Source organism: Crocodylus siamensis, chromosome 3 (genome assembly GCF_052110815.1).
Source record: "Crocodylus siamensis isolate JL-2025a chromosome 3, ASM5211081v1, whole genome shotgun sequence".
In the NCBI taxonomy this organism is placed as follows: Eukaryota; Metazoa; Chordata; order Crocodylia; family Crocodylidae; genus Crocodylus; species Crocodylus siamensis.
The window spans coordinates 127646403-127674134 of record NC_143397.1 but is presented as its reverse complement, the minus strand read 5'-3'; the positions used below and the strand labels follow the sequence as shown (position 1 = coordinate 127674134).

Below are 27732 nucleotides of genomic sequence, written 5' to 3'. Positions count from 1 at the left end.
AAGTGAGGGGCAAGTTTGAAAACACTGATTTTGAAATAAACATGCCTATAGTAATTGGCAAAAAGGCAAATTACTATGAGTATCCATAGACTTTGTTCATCCAGGATTGATGCATTTTACCTTTTTTGAACTGCTGCAAGTTTTAGCACAGGTATTCCATAAACACGCTTTCAAGCAGCACTTGTGTACCTACTTATGTATAGTACAAACTTTTTTTTTTAAGGAAATGTTTTTGTCTCCCACATCAAATTAGCCAAATCAGGTCCAAATCCATTTGAATTATGCAAGAACCATATGTGTCCGTGCTACTGGCAAGCATCCTCCACCCCAGCCTGGTGCTTCAGATACTTCCAAATCCTTTGGCAGCATCCTACAAGCAAGCCCAAGCCTAGAAGCTTGGGGTTCGGATACCACTGAGTTTTGCTTGCGCTCAGCCGTATGGCCACAGAAGCAAGCTAGGAAGGAGTTTCCCATTTCCATAAAATTATAAAGTTGGCATGTAGCTGAGATCCTCCCACTGGAAGCTGGCCAGTGGGAAGCTAACTATGAGGCTTTCATAGGAAGTCCTGTATGTAGGTAGACAAGGGTGCAACTTTGTACTACACAGTGCTATTTTAATTGCATTACCTCAGTCAGAGTACCCTGGCACCATTGTGGTCATGGTGTGTCCCTTGCCAGGTAATTATCTATGCATGATATTAATCCAAAACAAAAGGTTCATGATTTATTATTTAGTTAATTGGGCTGGGCTGCAGTAGAGTTACCAATGTTTCAAGCCATGGTGATGCCACAGCTTAGCACTGCTCAGTAGGGGTGTGCAAACTTTCAACAGGTGTTTCATTTCAGAGCTGTTTCGATGAGTTTCAAGCTCAAAACACTGAAATTGAAATGAAACAAAAGGCTTTGAAACACCTTCAAAATGAAACAAAGGCACTTGAAACATTTCAAAAGTTTTGAAACTGGGCTTGCAGCAGCTAAACAAACTAAGAAGAGGGAGGGGGAAGTGGCAGGGAAGGACTGCTCTCTGATATTGACAGCTAGCTCCCTGTTTGATTCTCTCTGATTGTTTCCCCCAGGTCTCTGATTGCTTCCCCAGCTCTTCCCGGGGGGCATGGGCCATCTGTGTGTGGGGTTTCAGCACACTGCCATTGAAATTCAGCACACAGATCTGGGAGCTCATGCCCCCTGGGAAGAGCTGGGGAAATTATCAGAGAGCTTGGGGAATCAAACCAGGGGCTGGGGAATTGAACCGGGAGGTGGGGGATTCCCAGTTGGATTCCCCAGTTACCCAATCTTTCCCCCACCTCCCTGATCACTTTCCCCAGCTCTTCCCAGGGGGCATGGACCCCCGGATGATGTGGGATGACAACAGGTTGCTGCTGCCAGCTGGGACTGGCACTGGGCATAGCCCGTGCTGAGTACCAGGAAGACTAGTGCTGACACTGGACCTAGCCAGCAGCAGCAGCATGCTGTCATCCCACACACAGGTCTGGGGTCTCACGCCCCCTGGGAGGAGTCTGGCAGAGTCCTGCAGCCCTTCTGGGGGGTGCGGGCCCCTGGATCTATGCACAGGATGACAGCAGGCTGCCACTGCTAGCAAGTAATACCAGTTTTGCAGACTGAGGTGTAATTTCCTAGAAACCCCTGCATCCATATCCTTGAAAAGTGGCAGGCTGTATGCCCTCAGAAGGGGCTACCACTCCTGCAATTCTCATCTGAATCAGGCAAGAAATGACAAACTTACAGGCATTTTCATGATTCCCCATTATAGCCTATGGGCGAAACGTGGAAAAGCGTTGAAACAGCGAAGCAGTTTTGATGAAATGAAATGGAACAGTGCCCTAAAATGAAACAAAACAACAAAACGAAATACTGTTATTCTAAACAGTGAAACAGAAGTTGAAACAGAATGATGCTGTTTCACACAGCCCTACTGCTCAGTATGCACGCGCACTCCAGATACCTTATGCGAAGGATTAATGTGCTAATTAGCCCCCACTCACGACTGAAACCAGATGTTCTTGTCATGACTCCTGGGAACCCTCCAAAAATGTATATGCAGATGAGGAGATGCAGGACAACCTGGTCTGGCTCCACCTCATGGCGGGTGGAGCCACACATAAACAACTGGTGCCTCCCAAGACTGCGGAGTGGGGGGCACCATGGCAGCAAACAGGGACCACCTGCAGCCATTGGTGGTGGTGAGTGGGGACCGCCCGCAGCCACTGGCATTGGTGTTGGCGACAAGTGGCAAGTGGGGACCGCGCATCAGTGTCAATAGTAGGCATCGAGCGGGGACCGCCTGTTGGTGTCAGTGGTGGCCGATCTTGGGGGAGGGGGCACATGCCCACCATGCCCCCTGCCATTTACCGTCTATGGAGGCACACTAATTATATGTGACAGGCTGAGGTGTGGGGGGGAATATTCTAGGTGAACTGTTTAGGCCTGGTTTGGTGATGTTTGCCAGATATTTAAGAGTGGTGAAGAAACAAGAGTTTTGGTAATGGGAAAGAACGGCACAGCTCAGCTGTGGGAGTGAAGAGGAAGTTGAAATGTCTTAAATGAAGTGGTTCACTATAATTGTAAGAGAAGGTCAGCACTGGTGGGAACTGAGCACAATGGGCACTACCAAATATTGTTTTCAGGTGGGCTGCAGTAACCTAGCCTTGTGGTAGGTTCCTATCAGTATATTTTCACAATATGGTTGATACATTTTATAGTCATGCTCAATGGTGGCTGCATTTAATCACTTTTGGCAGCAGTTTAATGATAGATAATGTGTGTAGTGAGGTTACCTTGTATGCAAATGTAACACCAGGAGCATTTTTGCCCATGTTGATTGGGAGGAAAAACCTTGTCTTGGATGTAATTAAATAAGGCACCGTATGGCTGAAATAATCATCAGTCAATCAGACTCTCTCAGTCCATTGTATGGTAAACAACAGAGGCATCATAATATCTGCTCTGTTAGAGACGGCTACTTCTATTTCTGTTCCTCCCTGTACATTGTCTACATGCTATCTCTTCCCTCAATACTTTGTCTCCAATGTCATTACTTTGTCCCACTGAGCAGTGGGGATTGGGAAGGATAGGTAGCAGTGTCTTTCTAAACCCCTGGAAATAATGAACAACTCCTCATTCTGCTGCACATTCCCAGTTTCCTTCCTCCATCGCCAACATGTTTGTTGTTATTCACTGCAGGTGTGCTGGACAGACATGGGAATGCAGACTACCGTTCTGAAAGGAGCCTGCATGTCTGTGATTTTTAAAAGTAGCTTCCTCATTACATAATACAGTTCTTTTGAACAAAGGGATTGCAAGGGAATAACTTGCCTTACTTGCACAGTCCTTTTTCAAACATGGCTTCTTCCTCCTCTCACATGGAAGTTATGTGTTTCTGATTGGGTGCAGTGGTATGTAAAATGCATATTCAGCATGTTGTTAACTCTGTCCATCTCTGTATCTATTTATTGCATACATAAACATGCACACACTGAGGGCACTTGTACATGTACTCTGGAAGGGGCAAGGGGAGGGGGTGCGCTTTAATTGAAGCAGCTCAGATAGCTCCTCTAATTAAAGCACTTCAGTGTCTTGTGTATCAGCATCCCCATGCTTTAAAATGGTGGCAGGGGCACTTGAACTAAAGTTCATTCAACAAGCTTTAGTTCAAGGGCCCCCACCACCATTTTAAAATGCCGAGACACTGATACATGAGCTGCAGGAGGCTGCTGGAGCATGGTAATTACCACGCTTTGATACACTGTAGTTTCACTGTGTTGGAGCCACCTCCCCACTTGTGTACAGGCACCCTGACATGTGGGGCACTCGCACAGCTAAAAAACTGTCATTTCAATATGTAAAGTGAAATAGGGTTTTGTCTGTAATTATAATATGAGGCCATAATGGGGGAAGCTAATAGCTGAATTGTCTTTGTCCAAGCCTGAAAAAATATATGTAAATTTATTACAGTACAAATAAACAAGAAAACCTCAGCAGGGAATAATTAAGAATGGTTTTCTCTATGAATGTTAGTATATTTTGTTCGAATGTCCACACAAACCTACCTGCTGTTGTGACTTAGTGATAGTATCCCTGTCTGCCATACGGGAGACCTGGGCTTGATTTCTAGATGTGCATATAATGACAGCTGTCTCTGCACTGAACATACAGAGTCAGACTGGCCTTTAGATTTTGTCTCAGTGATCTAAAGTGGGGATGGAAGGTCTGGGCAGTCTCCACTCCTCCATACTCCTGCCTAGGAATACATGTCAAATGTCCTGGGAACCTCTCGTGCATATGCCATGATCCAGAAGGAGTTACAGTTGCCTACTACCCACACAAGCCTAGATGGGTGATTGATATATCCTGGTGAAAGCAAACCTGTTTTTGTAGCCTACAGCCTGAAAGAGTGGGTTTCCACTTACTGCCGGTTTAGTTGGTGTTGGTCTTCAGTACAGATTTGGAGCACACCTTGAGCTTATATCTGCATTCATAGCAAGACATCCAGGTTTTGCCTAAGGAAGTTAATTATTATCTAACAATTTATTGTTAATTTTTTACAGTTTCTCACCTACATTTTGACAGTTGAAGTAATAATATTAGAAAAGTAAGAGCGACATGTGTATGTCTCTTGTACATCGTAATCCTGACCAGACGAGTCATCAGAACTAAGACAGGGGGGGTTATATTTTGAAGAAGTCTGAGATTGGCTTCTGTATTTAGCTCGCCTTGCACACGACTGAATTTTCTCGACCTTATAAATGTAATTACATTAAATCCAAGTTGACAACAGAATTCTGAGACAAGAAAATCTGTTAAAAATAGTTTCTTGCCAAAAAATAGTAAAATTAACACTGACACTTTGTTCTGCTTCAGATCTGATGTCCTGCAGCAGATTGTCTTTGTTTGTCACACTAAAATTAACCTCATCACAATATTTAGACAGTAAACTTTTGCTGTGTTTGGTTCTTTCCAAGCCCCAGCTTGTTATTATGAGTGCAAGAAAGCAGTGTAACATTCATTCAACTGGCTAAGAGAGGAGCTGCAAAAATGTTCATCCAGAAGTGCTGACTGGGACATTTGAGGTTCACTCGGTTAGGGCTTGGCTTGCTGTTGCTAATTTCTTTCTTTCCACGCTGCCACTGCTTGCCAATCAGCTGTCATCAACCTGCTCTGCATTCTGAGCTGAGGTCTGAAGCTTGTTGTCAGGCACCAGGACTAGAGGAAGAAGTGTGCCAGCAGATATCGGAGCAGTCTGCCTCCTGCTTGTGTAGCTAGTGAGTGAAACATCTGTCCAAACAGAAAACACAGGAAAATATAGTTGTAAAGTCCCTGCCAGTCTATCTGTATTTCCTTCTGCAGTTCTTAACTGTAGCTGTTTAGGAGGACTTTGAAACAAAATACATGTGTGAGTATTAAACACAGTGGGCCTCATCCTTTGTTTTTGTATATCAGTGTAATGATTCCATTGCCTTCAGACAAAGTTCTTTGGGTAAATGTGACAGTTTTTATTAAACCAGCTATATATTTGGAAAATTGTTCTTTGCAAGCTTTCAGGCACAAACACCCTTTTGCACCTGAAAGCTTGCAAAGAACAATTTTCCAACTATTTAGTTTGTCTAATAAAAGATACCATGTTTACCCAAAGAACCTTGTCTACCTGTGTCCTTAGACCAACATGGCTACAACCAATACCATTGACTTGAAATGCATTACTCCTGACCTATGCAAATTAAAATGAATGGGCATTTAAGGCTTAGTTTCTTCCTTTGCTGCTTTACTAGTCAGAAGTTAGGAATGTATCTAAAATGAGGCTTTGAAATTCTGTGCAGTCTCTTTCTACCTTTCCTACTATAGTTTGTATTATTGCCTACTGTTTAGAATTTGCTGTATTTCAAGCACATACATATTTTATTAGATCTTTTTTCTTTAATATTACAAATGAGTAGCCATGTGTACAGTGGATTTAGGATGTAGCTTTTTCATTTAGTGCAGAGGTATGAATATTTGAATATGCTGACTAAGTTAGGTGTATCATAAGATTTGTGTCCCAGACATCACTCTTCCTCTTTCACATACACATTTACTCCTTTTCCCCCATACTTTCTCTGTTTTTGCCATTATATTATAAAGTCTTTTGGGTGGGAACATATTTTTACAGCTCCTAGGACATTTGGCATATCCCTGAAATATAAATAATAATTCTGGAAATGGAAAGGAATGTTTTAACATTTTAATATAACGTAACATGCAAATGTGTTGTTTGTCAGCTGATATTTTACCTAGGTGTAGAGGAGAACATTTTGCTCTGCCTATAAATCAGCCTCTCTTCTCATTTTACTGTAGGGAATGTTTAAAAACAAAAAGGGACAGAAAGATCATGTGAAATGCTACTATGCATGGGATGCAAAAGGCAAATGACATTAATTTAAATATAATTCTATCCCCAGAAAGTAAACATTGAATGTTAAGCAACACTGGAGCCTTCTGTCCCTGTCCTACATTATAGACTGTAAATAGAAATGGAAGCCTGTTTACACTGCTCATTTTACATTTGTCCTTATTGAGAGAGAAGCGGTGCTGCCTTCTGGAGGCCTGGTTCTCAGCCCAGCTGTTCTCTCAGGCAGCTGGGCAATTTTGAGAGAAGTTGCTTCTTTTGTCTCTTCCTCAGTGTCCCCATCTGTAAAATGACAGTGCAGCTGTAGTGTTGGTTCAGAAAAATGAGAGGCAAGGATTTTTATGGGGGATATCTTTTATTTGACCAGCCATATAGTTGGGAGGGATATAGACAAGCTTTGGGGAACCACTGTACCATTTTGTGGGCCTCTGGGAGAGAATCAGTGAGCATACTGACTTCCTTTGTGTATGCATTTTGACTTATTCTGAAGAAAGATGCTCTAAGGGGGCTATGCATTACTGTGCACACAATCTATAGTTAAGGTGACCTAACCCATGCTATAAGAGGAACCTCTTCTGAGGTGTTTGTGATGTTGCTGTAGGTTTGCCTCAGGCTGAATTTTTGTTTTGAAAGTTTCATCAAAACTATATTAATGCCATTTCTCTCTGTAAAGTTAGAAGGAAATGCACTGGCTAGAAAAAATTGCAGCCATTTTGCCGAGACACTGTCACTTACAAGCTTTGGTGAAGGCACTTGAAATTGTGAGCACTTGAAATTGCAGGGGGATGCTCTAGCTGGAAGGATGTATTTTTGGCATCTCCTTGAAAATGTGCCTTTATTTGGCCAAGTTAAAAGCCTCCAACATAAGTCACAGTGAAATAGCTCTGAAACCCACTGGGATCCACAACAAAAGAAACAAAGTGAGGGCTGAGCCAGCGGGGAAATGTTAAGGACAGGGCTTCTGCGCTTTACCTTCTGGGGCTTCTGCACTTTACTCAGTAATATGAGAAGGCATCTCCATCCATCTGGGATTTTTAGCATGGAGCTTTCTCCTCAAGGTAAGTGCTTTAGCTGTTTCTTTCAAAACAGAGAGGGGTCACTCTTGTCTTTTCAAACATAGTGGCCCTGCTGGCTGACACCCCCCCCCCCTTTTGGAGCATTTCAGTGGGTAGCACACTCTCCCAGGGTATGGGAGACTTTGGAACAATCTCCTCCTCTGTCTGAGGGGATTTCAGCTTGCATCTCCTACATCCCAGGAAGATTGATTTAACCCCCTCTGTCCCCAGGCTACTGCAGTGGGGAGCCTGGGTACTTCCAAGCCCATTGTCTGAAACTGTTCCACCTTGCAGGTAATGTTAATCTGCCGTGGTCCAGAGAGAAAGGGAGAGTAAACATGGATCTCCAGCTTTGTGGTTAAAAGAAGTGAAGTCCTGGACTCTAGTCCTTGCTTTCATGAGTTTGTTTGTTTATATTTAATAAAATCCATGATCCAGCTGAACCAAGGATTTCCTCTCTCTCATTAAGCTGGACAACAAAGCATGTTTGTGCTCTCCTTCTCTCTGGCCAAATTCATCTTGAGTTCTCTGATGCAAAGTGGAACGTATTCAGCAGAGAGACTTGAAAGGGTATCACCCCCGTAACAGCCTATAAATTGGTTGTTAGGGCGTTTTCATGGAAAAGCGAGTTTGAAGCTCTGCAGACAGAAGAGTATTTGAACTTCTCTCTCTCTCATAGCTTGGATACATCAATGTTTAAAGCACCTGAAATGTGGGGAGAGCAACCACTTTCTTCTTTAGCTGTGTTTGTTTAAAAAAAAAAAGAAGGGTTCCAGCTGGTAGGCAGGTTTTAAGAGACCCTCAGGAGACAGGTAGAGGAATGTCCAGTTCCTGAATCCTGATAAGGACTTGGGAATTGAACATTTTTCAAGCTGTGTAGTCCTGTGGGCTAAGCACAGATTGTCAAAAAGCCCAAGGCTGAATTGATTCAGTCTTTGCAAGTTAGTCGAAGATGCAGGGATTAAACTGAGAAGCAAGTGACAGACATTCACTTTTGATTCAGGAAACGCAGCCACATGCCTGCAGTGGCTCAGGCCAGAAGCCAAGGGGCACTAGACAGCACCATACCTAGACTCATGGCAGGCTCAGGCAAACTTTTAGTATTGAGCCTCCCTTCAGCAGAGATAATAACAATGATAATCGGACAAAACATTTACCATTTTCAGGCCCTCTTTGTGTCTGGGCACCTGATTCATCCATACTTGTGTCTAGCCATGGTGCTAGAGCACCAGCCTGCCAGCTGCTGCCAAGGGGGAGGGCCTGAAACTTCAAGGCTTTCCCCACCCCTCCCTGCTTGGGTAGATGTAGTATGGCCAGGCCCCAGCCTGGGGCTAGCATGCTGACGCCAGGGAGAGGGGTGCTTTAAACCCCCCACTGTGGCCTGCATGAGACCCCAGCCTGGCTCCCAGAGCATCAGCTATCACAGCACTAGCTGCCCTTCCCAGCAAAATCTGCCACCTCTGTTCTTCCCCTTCCCTCCCAGCTGAATGACTGCTGCTAGCCACTGCAGTGCTAAATCTTGCACCCAGACTCTCTGGTGACCTTTTGGCTGAAGAGGGAAGTGTGAGGAAAGTCATTTTCAGCCTGCTATCTGGGTGCCCTGAGGCAGCCAGGCTCAGCCTCTGTCTCATCAGCACTGTGTTATCAGCCTTGCATAGGCATAGGGAAGCTTGAGGCTGGCAAAGATGAGAGGAGAGGAACATGCAGTTCTCTTGCAGGGGCAGCCCACAAAGCCTGGGCTGCAAACCTCCCTGGGAAGGGGTTGGGCAGCTGCTTGGACCCACTTTACTTTCTGCTTTAAAGTGAAGAATTGGGTGGGGGTGGGAGTAGAAGGGAAGCAGGGGGACATGGGCTGTGGGGAATGCGCTGCCCGCATGTCATTTAATGCGGAGGGGATGTGAGGGCTGTGTGTCTGCAGGGGAGGTATGGGGGGTGTTTGTGCAGAGAGTATGTGTGAGGGGGGAGCATAGGGGGTGCATGTGTGTGTGTGTGTGTGTGGGAGGCATGGGTGTATGTGTGTGCGCGCGTGTGTGTGTGTGTGTACGTGCATGTGTGTGTATTTGCACGTGGGATGGAGTGTGTGTGTTTGCACATATGTCCATGCGTGGGTGTGGAAGGGTTTGTGTACATGTATGTCTGTGTGTGCATGTGTGTCCAAGTGTCGGTCTGGAGGGGTGTATGTGTGTGTGGGCGTGTGTCCCCGCACGTGTCTGTGTGCATGCATGGGCACTGTACCTGCTTCTGGAATGCCTCGAAGGCAGTGCTGATGGTGTGCATGTGGGTGTGCTCCCAGGCATTGGCCAACAGCTGTTTGGTCTACTGCAGGGCTCAATCAGGGCATGAGGCATGAGGGGGAAAGACAACAGCCTGGGAAGGGCTGATCACCTCCCCAGGCAAACCTTGGCTGACAGCCTGATGGCTCCAGGGGAAGAGCTGGATCCTTCTGCTAATCCAGCAGGGTGGCTGAGGGGGTGTATGTGTGTGCCTGGCTGGGGGTGGGGGGAACAGCAGCAACCAGAGAGTGGCAGAGAGCAAGAGTGAGCTCCACACCAAGCCAGCAGCATAAGGAACCTACAACTGGTGGGGGAAGTGGTGTGGGGCAGCCTGTGCATGAAGCAGCTCTGTGGTATCAAGAGCAAGGTGCATGCCCCAAGGGACCTGGGGGCTCTGGTGTGCACAGGCAGTGGATGGCCAGGCAATGACATGGAAGCAATGCCACTGCAGCTGCAGGTGGGCACCTTGGTGGCCAGACTGGCAGCACAGGATGAGCCCTTTTTGTCAGGGGCTGCCCAGGCCAGCTTGGAGACAATGGGCACAAAGCCAGACAGGGCAGTCACAGGCACAAAGGGCTCATCTTGTGTGGACACTCTGGCTGCCAAGGCACCTGCCTGCAGCTCCAGCAGCATTGCCTCCATGCCACTCCCCAGCCAGCCCCTGCCCATGCACACCAGGGCCTCCAGGACCCTCGAGGCATGCATCTTGCTTTTCCTCTTCAGCCTCCTGATGCTGCAGAGCTGCTTCATGCATAGGCTGTCCCATGCCACCTCCTCCACCAGCTGCAGGTGCCTCATGCTGCCTACGGGCATGGGGCTTGCTCTCACTCTCTGCCACTCTTGGGTCACTACTGCCACCTCCATCCCCAGTCAGGCACACACATACACTGCCCCTACTCGGCTGGATGAGCAGGTGGACCTGGCTCTTTCCCTGGAGCCATCAGGCTGTCTGTCAGCTGGGGTTTGTTTTGGGGGGCAGGGGAATAGTCCCTCCCGGGCTGTTGCCTCCCCCCTGCCTTGCTCTCCACTCAAGCAGAAAGCAGGATGCCCTGGCCTGGAGCCAGTGCACTGAGCCAGGAAAAGAGGGTTTATACCCCCTTCCTGGCCCCAGATCCCAGCCAGGGTTTGCCAAGGTGGGCAGTCCCTCCTAGGGTTTCTACTCCCCACCCCCTCCCATGGGAAAAAGTCCAGCAGAGGCTGCACCACTTTCTCCACCATCAGACCCAGCTGCAGTTGCCAGTCAGGTTTCCCACCCCCACCCCCTTGTCAGCCAGCCCTCACTCCTTCAGCTAGAGGGCAGAGGGACAAGGCCAACCCTGATTTCTGGAGCAGATAGCACAGACCATCTCGGGACTTCAAAGCATCCTGGGATGCTGGGGGACTATGGTTTAACTTGAACCAGGAAGACAGAACTGGAACAGAAGTTTCATGAACTGGTTTGACCCAAATCAGTTAAGTCTGATACTACGTTGAACCAGGTTTATCTTAAACCAGTTTCAGCCATTTTGAAACAGATTATGTGCACTGAACTTCAGTTCTGTTACAGATTTAAACTAGATTCTGATCACTTAAACCAGTTAATGTGTAACATCTATCCCTAGTTGTAGAGGCCAAGGCTTAGATTCCATTTAATGTATTAGGCATCTAAATGGATTGAGGTAGTATTCTTTGCTTTGACTGAGGTTGATAAGTGTGTAGCAGTATTTGCAGATTGGAGGAATCTGACAGGGGCTATAACATGAATGCTCCTGCTGTGACCCCCATTGAAAATATGGATATAATGAATAATAAATAGCAAAAGGGCATGGACAACCATAGCATTGTAGACAATTAGGGTTGGAAGAGACCTCAGGAGGTCATCTAGTCCAATCCCCTGCTCAAAGGAGGACTATCTCCAACTAGATCATCCCAGCCAAGGCTTTGTCTAGCTGGGTCTTAAAAACCTTCTATGATGGAGGTTCCGCCACCTCTTTAGGTAACTTTTTCCAGTGCTTCACTGCCCCCTAGTGAGAGAGTATTTCCTAATATCTAACCTAAACTTCCCTTGCTGCAACTTGAGACCATTGTTCCTTGTTCTATCATTTGCCACTACAGAGGACAGTCCAGCTCCATCTTCTTTGGAACCACCCTTCAGGTAGTTAAGGCTGCTATCAAATCCCCCTCCACTGCTCTTTTCCACACTAAATAAACCCAGTTGCCTCAGCCTCTCCTTATGAGTCACGTGCCCCAGTCTTCTAACTATTTTCATTGCCGTCTTCTGGACTCTCCAATTTGTCCACATCCTTTCCGTACTGGGGGCACTGGGGGTACATTTCTCCAGATGTGGCCTCAGCAGTGCTGAATAGAAGGGAACAATCACTTTCCTCAGTCTGCTGGCAACACTCTTACTAATGTAGCCCAGTGTGCTGTTAGACTTTTTCACAACAAGGGCACGCTGTTGGCTCATATTTGGCTTATTGTCAGCTGTAACTCCTAGGTCCTTTTCTGCATAGCTGTTGCTTAGCCAGTCAGTCCCCAGCCTGTGCCTAGTGTGCATCAAATTGTTCCTAAGTGCAGGACTTTGCACTTGTCCTTATTGAACCTCATGAGATTTCTTTTGGTCCAATCCTTGAAATTGTCTAAGTTGCTCTGAATCCTAGCCCTCCCCTCCAGTATATCTCCTGCTCCACCCCAATGGTGTCATCTGTGAACTTTCTGAGGGTGCACTCCATCCTATCTTGAACAAAGTCAGGCCCAGAGCAGACTTGGGGCACTCCACTTAATACTGGCTGAGAACTAGACATCGAGCCACTGATTACTACCCTTTGAGCCCAGTGATCCAGCTAGTTTTCTGTCCACTTTACAGTCCATTCATCCAACCCGTACATCCTTAGCTTGCTTGCAGAAATGTTGTGGGAGACCATATCACAAGCCTTGCTAAAATCAAGGTACATCACATCCACCCTCTCCCTGCATCCACAGAGCCAGTCATTTTATCATAGAAGGCAATCAGGCTGGTCAGGGATGATTTGCCCTGGTCAATCCATTCTGACTGTTCTTGATCACTTTTTTTTCCTTCAGGTGCTTAGAAATTGATTCCTTGAGGACCTGTGCCATGATTTTTCTAGGAACTGAGGTGAGGCTGACCAGTGTGCAGTTCCTCAGATCCTCCTTCTTGCCTTTCTTAAAGATAGGCACCATATATGCCTGTTTCTGATCATCCAGGACGTCTTCTGGTCACTATGATTTTTCAAAGATAATGGCTAGCAGCTCTGCAATCACATTGGCCAATTCCCTTAGCACCCTCAGTTACATCATGTCCAGCCCCATGGACTTGTACACATCCAGTTTTTATAAATAGTCCCTAACCTGTTCTTTCACCAGTGTTGGCTGCTTACCTCCTACCCAAACTGTGCTGCCAGATGCAGTAGTCTGGTAGCTGATCTTGCCTGTGAAAACTGAGTTAAAAATGCATTACTTCAGCCTTTTCCATGTCATCTGTCACTAAGTTGCCTTCCTTATCAGTAAGGGAGCCACACTTTCCTTGATCATCCTCTTGTTGCTGACACACTTTGGAGAAACCCTTCTTGTTTTCTTTCATGTCCCTTGCTAGCTGCAACTCCAGTTGTACTTTGGCCTTCCTGCTTTCATCCCTGCATGCCTAAGAAATACTCTTATCCTCCTCTATAGTTGTTTGTCCAAGTTTTCACTTCTTGTAAGCTTTCTTTTTGTGTTCATTGAAGAGATCCCTCCTAAGTCAAGCTGGTCTTCTGCCACACTTGCTAGTCTTCCTGTGCATCATGATAGTTTGTTTCTGCACCCTTAGTGAGGTTTCTTTAAAGTACAACTAGCTCTCCTGGATTCCTTTCCCCCTCAGAAAGACCTCCCAGGGGATCCTGCCCATCAGTTCCTTTCTGGGATGATGTACCAAAAGAGAAAGAACAGTGGCACATGCAAAGAAAGATACAAAAGAGAAAGAACAGTGCTACGATGTCACTACAAACCAGGTCTCATATCAACTTACTGAAAATGGTAGGTCACCAAATAAACAACCCAAGGTTTGAATCAAGACCAAAAAAACAAACAGACAGGAGGTTCACAACTTTGGTACACATTTTACAATGGCTGAATTAACAACTGCAATAAACACTTTTAAAGATGGAAAAGCTGCTGGTCTTGATGATATTCATAGAACAAATAAAACCATTTGGACCAATGACAAGGGCCTGGCTATTCCAATTATACAATATATGTATAACTACATATTAATTTCCTCACAATAAGAGCATATATTACAATACAATAGAATAAAATACAATTACAATACAAGCATGTCTTGTAGTGCTTCTAAAATGAGAAAAGTTCCCTCAGTTCCAAAGAACTTCAGATCTATAACCTTACTGTGTTGTCCTTTAAAACTCTACAAACCCCTTATCTTAAATTGATTGTCACTAGTTGTTGAAAAGCACCGAGTCCCTGAGCAAGCTGGTTTTTGCATCAGTCAAGTACTAAACACCACACAGCACATCAAAGGTGGCTTTTAAAAAAGGAATGGTTATTGGTGCCATATTCATAGACCTGTCAGCAGTTTATAACACTGTAAACCACTGGAGGTTCCTTGAAAAAATATGTGACGAAAGATTAACAGCTGCTACAAATAATACTATCCTTGCTGAAAAATTGACTAATCTTTGTTGAACTATTCAAGAAGTAGACCTGACAGTGAAAACAAGGGAATGCCCTAACTTAAGGGGCCATTTATTTAACATCTAGTATATGCCATCTACTATACTATACTATTTAACATCTACACCAATGATCAGCCAATTCACCCAGGCATGAGAAGTTTTAAATATGCAGACAAAATATGTACCACAACCAAAGTTAAGAACTTTACCCAAGTCAAGGGCACACTCGTGACAGTGCTCAATGGGTTGTCAGACTGTTGCATCAAAAATCATCTCTGTGAGAATCCAAATAAAACACAGGTTAGTCTCTTCCACCTTCAGAGCTAAGGTACTAATAAGTGGATCAGTGTACTCTGGAATGGAATAACCCTCACCCACTGTCTGAATCCCATCTGCTTGGGAGTGATGCTAGAGTGCATGCTTTAGTATAAAGCACATGTAGAAAAGATAAAGTGCAAAGTTTGTTCCCAGAACAATATATTAAAGAAGCTCATCAACTCCAAATGAGTGGCCAACCCAACTTTACAAACTACCATGTTTGCATTTTGTTCTTTGGCAGCTGAGTATGCATGCCTGATCTGGGAACAATGGCACATGCAAAGAAGCTAGACACTGTTCCAGATGAAAGTTGCACTTGCAGTACTGGGCGCCTTAAAACCAACAAATGTCAGTTGTCGCCATCTACTTGCTGGAATTTCCCTACCACATCACTACTGCTCTCCCACATTCGGTGAGCAGCAGCAAGCAAAATAGAATGCACCAAGCAGATTGAAGACAAGAGGCCCCCACTACATGGCCACATTGCAGTTCCCAGTACACTAAAATCATAGAAAAGTTTCTTTTCTACAACAGCTGTTGGATGAAACACCAACAGCCACATGAATAAAAATGTGGCAGTTATGATTAAAGATGACCCAGGAGGAAGTTGCAATCAATATCAAAACCAACATGGAGAAGTTTGAACTGCCTCTGAACAGGGGCTGGTAAGACTAAAATTAACATGCAACTGTGAGGATAGTCTAACAATGGAAACACCATGTGCGAATGTGGAGGAAACTTTCAAACTATGAAACACCCGCTGGCTTGCCCACATATATGGATCCATGCACCAACAAGGACCTCTCTAAAGCTAGTAATTGAGTGTGCGCCCATTTCTGGACCCAAATTTGAACACGGCAATAGCACTTGAGGAGAAGGTAGTATTCTATTCAACTCTTTGCAAGTCTTTGAAAAATAGTTAGTGCAAAAGGTCCTCTCCTCTTTGCTGCCTTTTTTAATGGCTCAATCCTCAATCCTAACTCATCTACACAAGTAAATGCACTTCTAGGCCTGTGCCAAGCAGAATTTGAGATGCTCAGGAATTTTAATGTCAGAAACAGAGGCAACTATGGCATTTAGGCCTGTCCAGGGTTAGGTGTCAGTTCAGTGGGGGTTTTGAGGATTACTGTTTTGGGACTTAGGAGCCCAATTTCTGCCCAAGTCTTATTCTTGGCCCTATGTTGAGTCTTTTTGTAGTTTGTCCCATTAGGATTTCTGTGAGTATTTGTGAATATTGTAGGATTATTGGTATCTCTATTTCAGAAAAATATCGTATACATTCTCCACCATAAATGTGCATTTGGGATCATATGCTATTCTTTAAATGTTCAGCAGTGGAAATCCCTGCAGCTGATGATCTCTTCTCTTACCATCTGGCATCACTAAAGCTGAACTGTAGCAAGGGGTTCAAGTGACTGAACATGTAAAGCAATTATACAAGAAGATACATGCAGGAAACAACATTTTAACATTATAGATGCTAGCTTAAATGCCTGCATCATGTAGATGTTTCCTTTTTAGATGATAGAGGAGAAAGTAGTGACTTCTCCCGGTCCAAAACTCTGGTTTATACCTATCATTGAAACTATACTGTTGTACTTGTGGTTATTTACTATTAAATATTGTAAGATATTGGATATTGAGAAGAGCATGACTTGAAGACCTATCCTGGTAGCATTTAAAAAACCTTACTGTTCAGAGAGTAGTTCTGGTACTTTGCTCTACCTCAGTGGTCTCCAACCTTTTTATAGTGAAGGTCACATTTTGGAGGTAAAGAACACCCCAGGATCTACCCCGCCCCCTCCATCCACCCTGCACCTTGCCCCATCCCTGCCCTGCCCGCCCAAAGGCAGCAGCGACCTGGGGTCAGGCCCCAGCCTGGCCTGGTCTGGGATTCTCTGCCACCCAGGGGCACATGGGGGGCTCCCGCTGCTGGGAACAGCCCAGCTGAGGTCGTAGGGTCCCATGCCCTGCCTTCCTGTGCTCTAGAAGTCCATGCTGCCTCCCCCCCATGCTCCAGGCACAGCAGGCAGCCCTCAGCTGCTCTGTCCTGGAGTACAGGTGGGGAGGCATGGGCCCCTGGGGACACAGCAGAGCAGTGCCCAGTGGCAGGAGTCCCCCCCCAATCCCCAAACGTGCTCCTGGGTGGCGGAGAGTCCCAGACCTGGCTGGGCAGGGGCACAATGCTGCAGGAGTCCCTGCTGCTGAGCTGAGCTGCACGTGGCCAGCTGCAATGCAGCTCGAGGCACAACAGCTGCCACCTCTGTCCCCGCAGAGATGGGGAGGGAGCCCCCTGTGCTCCTGGAGGAGTCCCCCTGGGGTTTCAGTCCTCCTACAACCCAGTGGGGCTGGGACCCTACTCCTGGCTGAGCTACAGGTCAGTCCCTCACTACAGAGGCCTTGACCTGGCCCCTGCCCCTTTCCTCCCCCACAGATTGACCTGCTAGGGCTGGAAGCAGCGGGCACATGCATGCACGCACACATGCACAGCTGTCCCCCTAGCCCAGGATCAACCTAAAGAGGCTCGGGGATCAACTGGTCAGTCGCGATCCCGTGGTTGGTGACCACCGCTGTACATTAACTCTTTTTAAATTCAGTATGTTCTCATGTTCAAACTGCTTGAACTCACTATTCTTGAAAACTTATCTAATCTAAATGGGTCTATTATTACCTTAAGTCAAATGAAAGTTCCTCTCTATCTCTGGGAATTCTCTTTTTTCATGGCAAAGTACTGAATCTTCCATTTTACCTCTACTTTAATCTCACTAACTTCTGACCAAGGAGGCTTGGAGGAGATTCCATTTTCTTTCTTCAGTTAGACTAGTGCTCTCAGCGTATTCACAACTCAGACAAAGTTCTAAGTTCAAACCTCACTCTCTTATGGGGCAGTGCACAGTGCTGCTGCTCAGTTAGCCTTCAAGTTTTTCTTTTTACAAAACTATCTATCAGCATGTGGAGCCCTGCAAGGCAGCTGCAGTGATGCACACAAATTTCTGTACATTTAAATAAAAGTAATAGATTTCCGAGGAGAGTGCTCGACTGAACTGGTAGCAAACCCTGTTGGGTTAGCTGCTGCTGAACATATTGTTTGAACCAGAACCTCGTGCATACCTCAGCAGTAACACTTCATGCCATTCTTTTTTTGAAGCATGAGTTGTACTCTGAGGCCCAATGCAGGATGTTGCATCAGATGGGCCAATGCTCTGATTTAGTCTGGCAAAAAGTATTCATGTATTTTTTTTTCCTAATTCTGTGTCAGAAAAGGAAATCCTTTGGCAAAAGCTAGATGTATTATGGATTGCCTGGTTCTATTTAGAGAGGAGTCACATTTTCCAAGGGACAGTGTCCCATGGATCTTAAACATGGAGTTAAGATACTGAGACTGTCCATAACAAAAAACATCTGAAATTGCCATGGGTTAGTAATTGATATCAGCAAATGAAATGGATCAGCTGTGCTGGGATGTGTCGTGGCACAGCTGATCCACTTCATAGGGCAAAATACACATCACCTGTTGTCCTTCCTCTTGATGCTGCAGGACAATAGGTGATGTGTTCTGCTGGGGTTGAGGGGCCTGGTTCTATGTACCCCAGGAATTTTATTTATTTTATTTTTTTTGCAAGATTGGGCCCCTTTTGCCCTGGGAGAGCTCGCCTGACTTTCCCTGCTTACCCAGACATGCCCCGGAGATCCTGAGGGCACATCCCGGTGAGCAGGGGAAACCTGGCAGCCTCCCTCAGGGCTTGAAGGGCCCAGGTCTGTGCAGAAATTACTGGGGTGCAATATTCTACGCAAGATGAGGCCCTTCAAGCCCCCAGGCTCCTACTCGGAGTGGCTGGAGAATGAAGGCAGCTCTGGGTTGTCTGTGCTTTCTCGCCAGATAGATGTCTGCCACAGTAAAGCAGCACAAATTATTACTACCTTGTGTCATGGCTACAAATCTGGGCATTTGTGGTATGAAACAAGGTATGGATGTCCATTTGCTTTTACTTTGTGAAACTATAAGCTTTTTTTATGGTGGCACAAAGGCAAGGAACAGTAATTCCACCTGTTTCCCTCTTAAAGAGGCCTATAGTAACAAAAGCTCTTCAGAATTGAAACTGCTGGAAAAATGAATATTTTGCTTTCTCAAATGACTGGATAGAACTCCCTTATTTTGCAAATACAAGAAACCCAGGCTAATTTCAGGTTTTTTTGTTTATGTATGTTTCTTTAAAAAGACTGAAATGGCATACAAATGTGTTATTTAAGTTGCTGACATCTACTTGGAACATCATGTCTGTTGTACTTCAATTCGGCAAAACCAAGTTTTATACTGTGAAAGTAAATAAAGTCATTGACTTTGCACGTGAAGCATTCTGTTTCAAAACAGTGATTTGCAGGTGCACATCCTTGGGGAAATCCCTTAAGTGTTTAGTAGAAATTATGTCCTTATTTTTGGAATTTTTAAGCCAATCTATGGCTATAATTCCTTGTTAAATGCTATAAACTTAATTAAAATGTCTCTACACAGTCGTTTGGTCCCTGCGAAATGTTTTAGTTTAAATGAAGTAGTATCTGTTTAATAGAGACCTTTTGGATCTCTATTAAATTCTATAGGATGTTTTTCAGTGAGGAATTCCCCCATATACAGTGAAGAGTATTACATGTCATGGACCTAGTAGGCTGTGTAGGCAGTTATGGGGATTATAGGGATTGTGTTTGATACAAATGTAGTAGCATTGCGATCATCTATTTTAACCGTGTTAATTATGATTAGGGAAGGGTGTGTATTTCTTAAGTATCAAACTCGCCAGTGAACTGAGCAAACTCTCCTTCAAGATGAGAATCAGTGAAGATAAAATGTAGTCTCTAAATTGATGTTGTTTCTATCAGTTAGAACACGTTTATACCACCTTCTAACGTGTTGCTGCTTTAATAATGTTCTCTGAAATATATAAATGCAGGATGTGTCTGTGAACATCACATCTTTGTTACAAAATACTGCATCTACATCAAAGACTGACATCCGGAGTATTCATTTTTAAAGGAAACAGTATACTGGAAACATTTTTGTTTAGTGCAAAAAAATTATCAATATCAAAAGAGAACAGGAAAGCCATGCAATTAACTATATTTGAAAACATCTAATAGCCATTGGGAAATGATGCATAAAAATGTTGTAACAGGAAATGCAGGCCTCCACATTAAATCCCTGTCTAAGCTAGCATGAAACACAATGAAGAACATGAAGTGTTTATCTGGTGGGGTGATTTAGACAACAGGAATTCCTTGTTGATGGTTGACTTAATTTGATGAAAATACTGGTAGTGTGGGATAAGCTCCATGGTGCCAAGAGACTCTGAAAATGATGTAATACTTGGCTAACTTTTTTTTTCCTCTTTGTTCATGCCCATTTGCTGTGGGCTTAATAAAAACCAAGCAAAACTGCAGCTGAGGCAGCAAATGTTCTGCCACTTTTCACATCTGGTCATCATAATGCATTGTATGACAATGCAGAAATGTATCCTATCAATCAGGCCGCTTGTGCTGATTTATACTGGTTTATGAAGTGGAGTCCTCATGGACAGGATTCTTTTGACTCTGTGGCCAAGAGTCTTTTTGGCCCATCCAAGATTCTAGATACAAATGTCTTCCATTTAGGAAAGGGGAACATTGGTGATGTATAGCCAATGGCAGTGGAAAGCAGGGGATTGGCATAGCTAGGATGGGTTAAAATAGTAGTGACAGAAGGATGAAACTAGATTTTTGGTCAGAAAAGGCTTGAAGAGGTTGAAATCTTTGGGAAACAGATTAAATACAGGAAAAACAGAAGGAAGTAAAACCATCACTGATGTAAAACATAAAGGGCCAGATTTTATTTCATCTGTTAGGCAAGTAAGTAGACGCAGCTACCTAAATGTGATTCTGGTCTGCCATCCTCGAATTCCAAAAAAACAGTTAATGGAAAAAGAAAAGACTGTACATGGATTAGAACTGCACAGATGAGACTAATATTAGTGAAGTTACTGTGCTGTGCCACAATCTGATGTTACAAACTTCCAAAAAGCAAATGAGAGTGAGCCAGAATGATCACTGAGTGTGTTCATAATCAGCTGAGGTCAAATTTCCCAAGATTGTAGACCAGTGATTCTCAACCTGGATTGCCTTGAGATCCTTTCAAGGGTGTCTCAGGATGCCTTGCAATGTCAGCACATTTAGATGTGCAAACAGATTTCACAAGATAAATCAGAGACTTCAAATAGGAATCCACAGTGTTAAAAACATTCTGAGTTCTTTGCAACAAAAGAATTGCCCTGGCATGTTTATTTAGTCAAAAAAAGAATGAAAACTAAGAGCTGGCACTTTCAGTGAGGTGCCTTGAGTCTAACGAGGTTGAGAACCACTGTTTTAGATACTGCTTTTGGAACATCTCTAGCATATGCTCACTTCATTTGTTGTAGATCAACCTGAATATCACAAGACAAACACCTGCAGCTCTTTTGATTTTGCAGAGTACTTATTTTTTTTTAGTGTTTTATTCCATTCCTGCTTTTCAATTCTTTTAATTTCTTTCTGACAAGAGACTAAAGAAAAAAATCAACTTATGAATTAACACATGGAGATGGTACTAGCTGATTACATTTCAATAAACCTTTTTTCTAGTTGGTCTGTTGGCAACTGGAGTGAGTGCAGTCTGACTTGTGGATCAGGAGAGCAACTCAGACAAGTACGGTGTGTGCAAAGAATCCGCTACAAGCTAGAGCCCGTGTCAGATTCTTTCTGCCCAGTGCCTGCTCCGGTCAACAGGCAGATTTGCAATACTCAGAGCTGTTCACCTGCTTGGAGTGTGGGGCCCTGGTCAGAGGTAAGAACACAGGATTAACTTGAGCGGTGAGTAGTACAGCTAGCAATGTACTTGTGGACTAGCTAATCACTTTTGAATATACAGAATGAGTTTTTGTCTCTGTTCTATGCCAAGATTGAATGCATTAAACATTTATACATGGATTACTCTTATACTCATAGTCACATATGATATATAGTTCTCTGAGTATAATCTGTACTTCTCTGAGTAAAGACCTTGTTCCTACTCCTGAAGAGGAGCAAGGCTAGCAGTTCTTCCATAACTGGCTTCATGATCAGTGGGAGCATATATTATTTCATCCTTTCCCATCAAGTATTATTCCCATCCTTTCTTAGGTTTATGCTGCTGTCTACCACTATAGGATCTGAGCAATCCCATGTAAAATTGACTGGAAATTAAAGTGTAAAAAAATCTTCAGCTTGTTCTAGTGTCTTTTAAAATATTATGCATGCTTATTTATTGCTCTCACCAGTTGCTGGACTTGGCACCTGGAGACTGACTCTTTCTGCAAGCACAGAATATAATGCACTTAGCTGTAGTCTAAGCTTTCCCAAATGTCCCACCTATGTGTCCCAGTTATGGCTGTAGACACCAGTTTTGGTAGTGGGGAAGTTAAGTCTCTGTGAGCACATCTACAGGCGATGCTACGGCACAGTAGCAACGAGCTACTGTGTGATAGCTTGTTGCTACTGCGCAGTAATGTTGCTGAGCACTAACCGTGTGGCAATGGTGCTGCATAGTAGCTCATTGCTACTACGCAGTAGCATCAGGCAAAAACCATGCAGCGATGGTACTAGGTCGTAATGCTGGTTACTGCGCAGTCATTTAGTACTTGCATACTGTGCAGTGGGCAGCTCATGTAGACACACCCTGAGCCCATGTTAATCCTCATACTCCCTCACAATTAACTTGTTAATATAATCACAAGCAAATATGGCCTGTTTCTCATCTCTAGTGTTCACGAACATGTGGAAAAGGATGGAGGAAAAGAACAGTTGTCTGTAAGAGCACAAATCCCTCTCCCCGGGCTCAGATTCTGGCTGATGCTGCTTGTACAACAGAACTGAAACCAAAAACTCAGGAAGCTTGTCTCCTCAAGCGCTGCCACAAACAGAAGAAGCTGCAGTGGTTTGTGTCCATGTGGTCAGAGGTAGGTAATACTATTTCATTGCCCTTGTAAAAATTTTTTTAAAGAATGTGTAGTTCAAATTTGTAGGAGGACTGATTTTTTTTTTTTTTTTTTTTAAGCATATGTGGTAAATGACCTGCCCTAATCAATTGCTAGCTAGTACTAGCATGATAAGAAACTACAACCTCTCCCCCCACCCCCACTTTCCCTGTGCAACACTGGTGACAAGGACACTGAAACATTCATAAGGAACCTCCAAAGAATTATCATCATGATGTTATAGTATTTATTTATTTACACAGTGCCGAATCCTATTTTTCATAGACAAAATTGCCACTACTTTGAAAGAATTTGGCTGAGTTGAGTCTGCAGGAATTGGTATTCCATAGTGCAGTACACAGGCATATAAGCAAGATCCATAAGGAAAGTTTACTGGTAATGAAAATACAGTGGTGACCATTAGAAAATCAGCATTTCCCAGTAATTAACACACTGTGCTATCTGACAAACAAGGCTGTTTCACTGGGGCATTGCCTTTGGTAGCATTGATAACAACACCTATAGCTATGATTGCCTAACACTTTTCCTTATGTAACCCTGTTTTCAGGATTGTAATGTGTCAGATTGAACTGAAGTTTTCCATGCTGAATGTCTGCCTCTGGCTGAATTTTGTGGAAAATTTCAGCAGAACCAGTGTGGCCATTTCTAAGAATGAAATGAGAGAAATCAATTGTTTTGCCCATGTTATCAATTCCTGACAAATGTAATTGTTTCTCCAGTATATTTTGGAGCAGAATATGAAATTTGCCAGGGAAAGGTCACTCTGACATCATGACTATGCCTTTTGGTGTCTCTGTAAAATTCCAGTCTGAATTTCTTCAAGTTGTAAGTGTTCATAAATCACCTATTGGCCAGGTGAAGCTTTTTATCATTTGACTATTACGTTATCCAAATCTGTGCACTATGGATGCTTCATCCACTTCATAGATCTTTTGTGGCAGTCAGCTTGAACACCTGCCCATATGCTCAAAGAGACTCAGCATACTTCATACCAAGGCTAAGTAGGACTTCCCCTGCATTTGCTCCTCTTGGCTTTTAGAGATCTCTGTAGTGCCAGATGCAGGTGCAGGACAGCTGGAGGAAGAGCAAGGGGAAACAGACTGCAATGCAGAAGGGGTAGGAGGTTGGACAGAGAAAAAGACTAAGACATAGGGTATGGAGGAATGAGAGAGAATAGCCTAGGATAGGTGAAAGGAAATGGAAATAATGGAAATGGAGCTTGGGTACAGTACAAATACTGTGACAGAGAGAAGCTCTGCATGTGTATATGGTGGTGCCATGTGATAGATAGAAATAGGAATGAGGTAGTAGGGGTTTTGCTGATAGAGTAGTGTATTGGCAGAATGGTTTCAGTCCCAATGCAGTAAACCCTGGATTTGTGTTTGTGTTGTACTCTGAAATGATAAGTGTCATAGAAAAGCCCTCAGGGACATAAATAGTTCTATACTCATTGCAAAGCTTGGGAGGCATGCAGAAAGGAGCCACTGAATGCTGAAGTTAAAATGAAATATTGAGTCAAGTCAATGAGAACCATTTATCATATGCGCTGAAGAAGTCATAAGTCCTATGGAAACAAATAGTATGGGATTGCGTAACTAAAAATGGTATTATGGTGCATATAGCAAAGAGGGCCAAACTGATGTTGCACAAACAACTTTAAATCTGGTATTCTATAACTTTTGAGTTCTTGGCTTTGCAAACTTCATATTCTTTAAATGAAAGATCCTTATTATATAGAATGTTGGCAAATACTGAGTTTTGGCAGTGACCACTGTGTAGAGATATTGTGCTATCTATCTATCTATGTATCTAGATAGATAGATAGATAGATAGATATTTGCAAAAAAAGGTATTTTAAAACAGAGCTAACCCTTTTTGAGGCATTATGAACTGATTTTTAATTACTTGTTTATTAATATTCAAATAATATGAAGAACCCCCTGCTCCCTTTCTCTCCTTCCTGTTATTCCAAGGAAGGTTTTTTCTTATGTAAAACTGTTTGGCAGAATATACTCCATGGAAAGTTGTCAATATTCTGGTTCATTAACATACAGTAGATGAAAACTACAAACTATCAAAAATAAAAATTAAGTTTTGGTACTGCAAATCCTTGTTCTGTCCTCTACACTTATATTTCTCTTAAGGCTACACAGAAAAAAATGCTGTTGCTTGTATATTCTTGAGAGTAAGAAAATTATAGTTGCCACATAAGATTGTCAACAGGCTGCCATAACATCTCACTTCCTGTGTCTTTCTTTTAGTGCTCAGCGACATGTGGAAAAGGAATTCAGAGACGGTTATTAAAATGTACAGAAAAGTATGTCTCTGGAAAATACCGAGACCTTGCTCCAAAGAAGTGCTCCCACCTGCAAAAACCAAACTTGGATCTGGAAAAAGACTGCATTTTAACTGTGTGTCCTAAGCACCCTATATACTCAGCAGTGAGTTATACTCGAGGCAGCTGGTACTCCTCTCCTTGGTCTCAGGTACATGATAGTATTAACTTTTGAACCTATTTTAAGTCACAGATGAAGTCATAATCTCCTATGGCGTTGTGCATCATACAGGCTAAAGAAATCAATCTAGTAATTCCTGAAATGGAGGGAATTATTTTCTATATGAGAGAGCACAGTTGAGCCCAATAGTCTGTGGTGAAAAGAGTGATTAGGATGACTGGAAAGGGAATTATTGATATTTATGATATATTGCCACTATCTTCAAAATTACACTTGGCTCTTTATAAACAGAAAAGAAAAAATGGTCCCTACCCAGAAAAATTCCCCCTCTGTTTTCAGAAAACAGCCTTTAGGACTGCCCAAGTGTTCATAAAAGCTTAAGAGATCTTGGAGGAGAAACCTCTTATTCAGAGTTAATTAGAACCATTCTTTGCATCTTAACAGAAGAGTAAAATATATCTACATGCCTTTCACTACCCTGTAGACACTTGATACATGGAGTCTCCATGCCTTGATGAAGTGGTCACAAAGCTTTTGGCAAACTTCTCCATTTAACACAGATTTTTAAAAACAGATTCAGAGACTATAAATTATTTTGTTGTAAGAATTCAGTGAGTTGTTCACCATAGGCACTTACATTCGATACTCTAAGCTCAATTCTGTGGAAGGTTGTCAAGATATAATGGCTTGATGCCCAGCAGCTTGTGATGCTTAAGAAGTCATTCTTAAAAGTGTTTAAAATCTCTTGTTATACCATGTGGTCTGCAGGTTTTTTGATCAGCCTTTTTTATCTTTTATTTTGAGGGGGACCACTGTATTAAGATGAACTTGAAGTGGTTGAGTAGAGTATGTGGCTGTGTTTCAGATAGTTCACATGCTAATTTAAGGTTGATGTGACTGGTTAAGTGCAAACACCTGTCTGGCTGTCTGAATGATTCACCACTCAGAAAACAGGGTGTGAAATCAGAGTCTGAGCAGTGTAAGAAGACGTATTTCATTCCAACCGTTCTTTTTGTTGTCTGTGTGAAAGTTTAGTGGGAATCGATAGCTTCTGGGGACAAGAAGCATGAAGGATGAGCACTTGCAACAATGGGGTTGACTTCTGGCACAGAACCAGAGACCTTTGTAATTACAACAGACCTGACAGGATGAATTTATATTCCCTTTTGAGAAGGCCTGTACAGACCCATGCTCTTCAAAGTGCAAGACATAGCATTGCAAGCTGGGAACCATCTGCAAAACAGTGACCATTGGGGTCAGGAGTGCAGACACACTCTCTGTTTTATAGATCCAAATCCTTGGTGTGAGATTACATAAGAGCCTGAAGGCCTTGCTTCACTCAGTTCCCTTCTTTCCTCCTCCTTCTCAGGCAGCAAAGCACTGCATTGTGTTAGCCACGGCCCAGATTCTATTCCATCTACTGGGGATCTAAGTGGATTTGGGTGTCTAAAGGTAATTCTGTTCTACCCTATTTGAATCCTTGACTATCCATATCACTTCTACTTTGGTAACACTCCCTCCTCTGACCTTTAAAACTGAGTCACAAAAAAACAGTGAGGAGGAAGACCTGCTAACGGTTTTTCTGGGACTCAAGCAGGGTGAAGTAGAATTTCACTTTAGCATCTCAGTCCACTTGCATATTGAATAGGTAAAATTGAATCTGGTCCTTGACTTTACTCCTTGACACGTTTCCTTTATTACATGGTTTAGTTTGTAAGTCAAACACAGTCTCCTCTATATTATGTTTGTAGATGTTAAGCTATGGTGTGCTATCTCAGGAAACAAAAATGTGTAGAGGAGAAAGAGTAAATAGTTCCAGTTTAGATTAGATTGGTTATGTTCACTCCACTGTGTGTTCCTGAGTCAAAAGCAGAGGTTCTGAGACAAGTCATGGGTATTATCGTGCCCTTGACTTGCTCTTGCCTTTGCAGTTAATAGTCAGGCAGACCTGGCTTAAAACATACCTCAATTTCTATGGTGTATGTGACATGGCTGCATGCAGCCCAGGTGATTTCCAAGTCCTCCAGTCTTTTACAGCTTTTCTTTAATGTTGGATCATTCTTTCACTAAGTTCAGTTTTGTTTGTACAGTTCTCTGCTATATAGGCATGAGAAAATCTCAAGATAGTAACACCTGGGAAAAAGCATGGGAGCTGCTAGAGGCAGAGCCTATTGGTATAAAGCAGTGGTGCTCAACTTTTTGCCCTGCGGGACAAATGAGTGGGGCTAGTCCACAGGCCAGATCAATGCCCTTAGGATCAGGCACGTGCACCCAGATCTAGACCACGTTGCCCCCGTTTGCATGGATTGGGGCCTTGGACCATGTGACACCTCTGCCTGGTCCTGCATATTGGGTTTCGGGCCCTGGAACCCCACTCCATCCCCTGTCCCTTCCCCCCACCAAGCTCCATGTGCCAGGATTGTGGCCATGGGATGCTGCATCACCACTCCCTGGACCTACATCCTGGGATCAGGCCCCTTGCACTGGATCTGGCACACAGCACCATGGCCCATGGGGCCTGCCACAG

The 27732-nt window shown here is 43.7% G+C and overlaps 1 protein-coding gene across 1 annotated transcript in view; it reads left to right on the top strand.

Moving 5' to 3' along the window:
* ADAMTS16 (ADAM metallopeptidase with thrombospondin type 1 motif 16) overlaps nt 1-27732 on the top strand; it is a 185039-nt gene that overhangs the window by 142662 nt on the left and 14645 nt on the right. The window contains exons 19-21 of the mRNA XM_090039162.1: nt 21359-21560; nt 22516-22710; nt 25011-25235. Of these exons, the coding sequence (XP_089895288.1) occupies nt 21359-21560; nt 22516-22710; nt 25011-25235 (622 nt within the window). The remainder of the gene's footprint in view (nt 1-21358; nt 21561-22515; nt 22711-25010; nt 25236-27732) is intronic.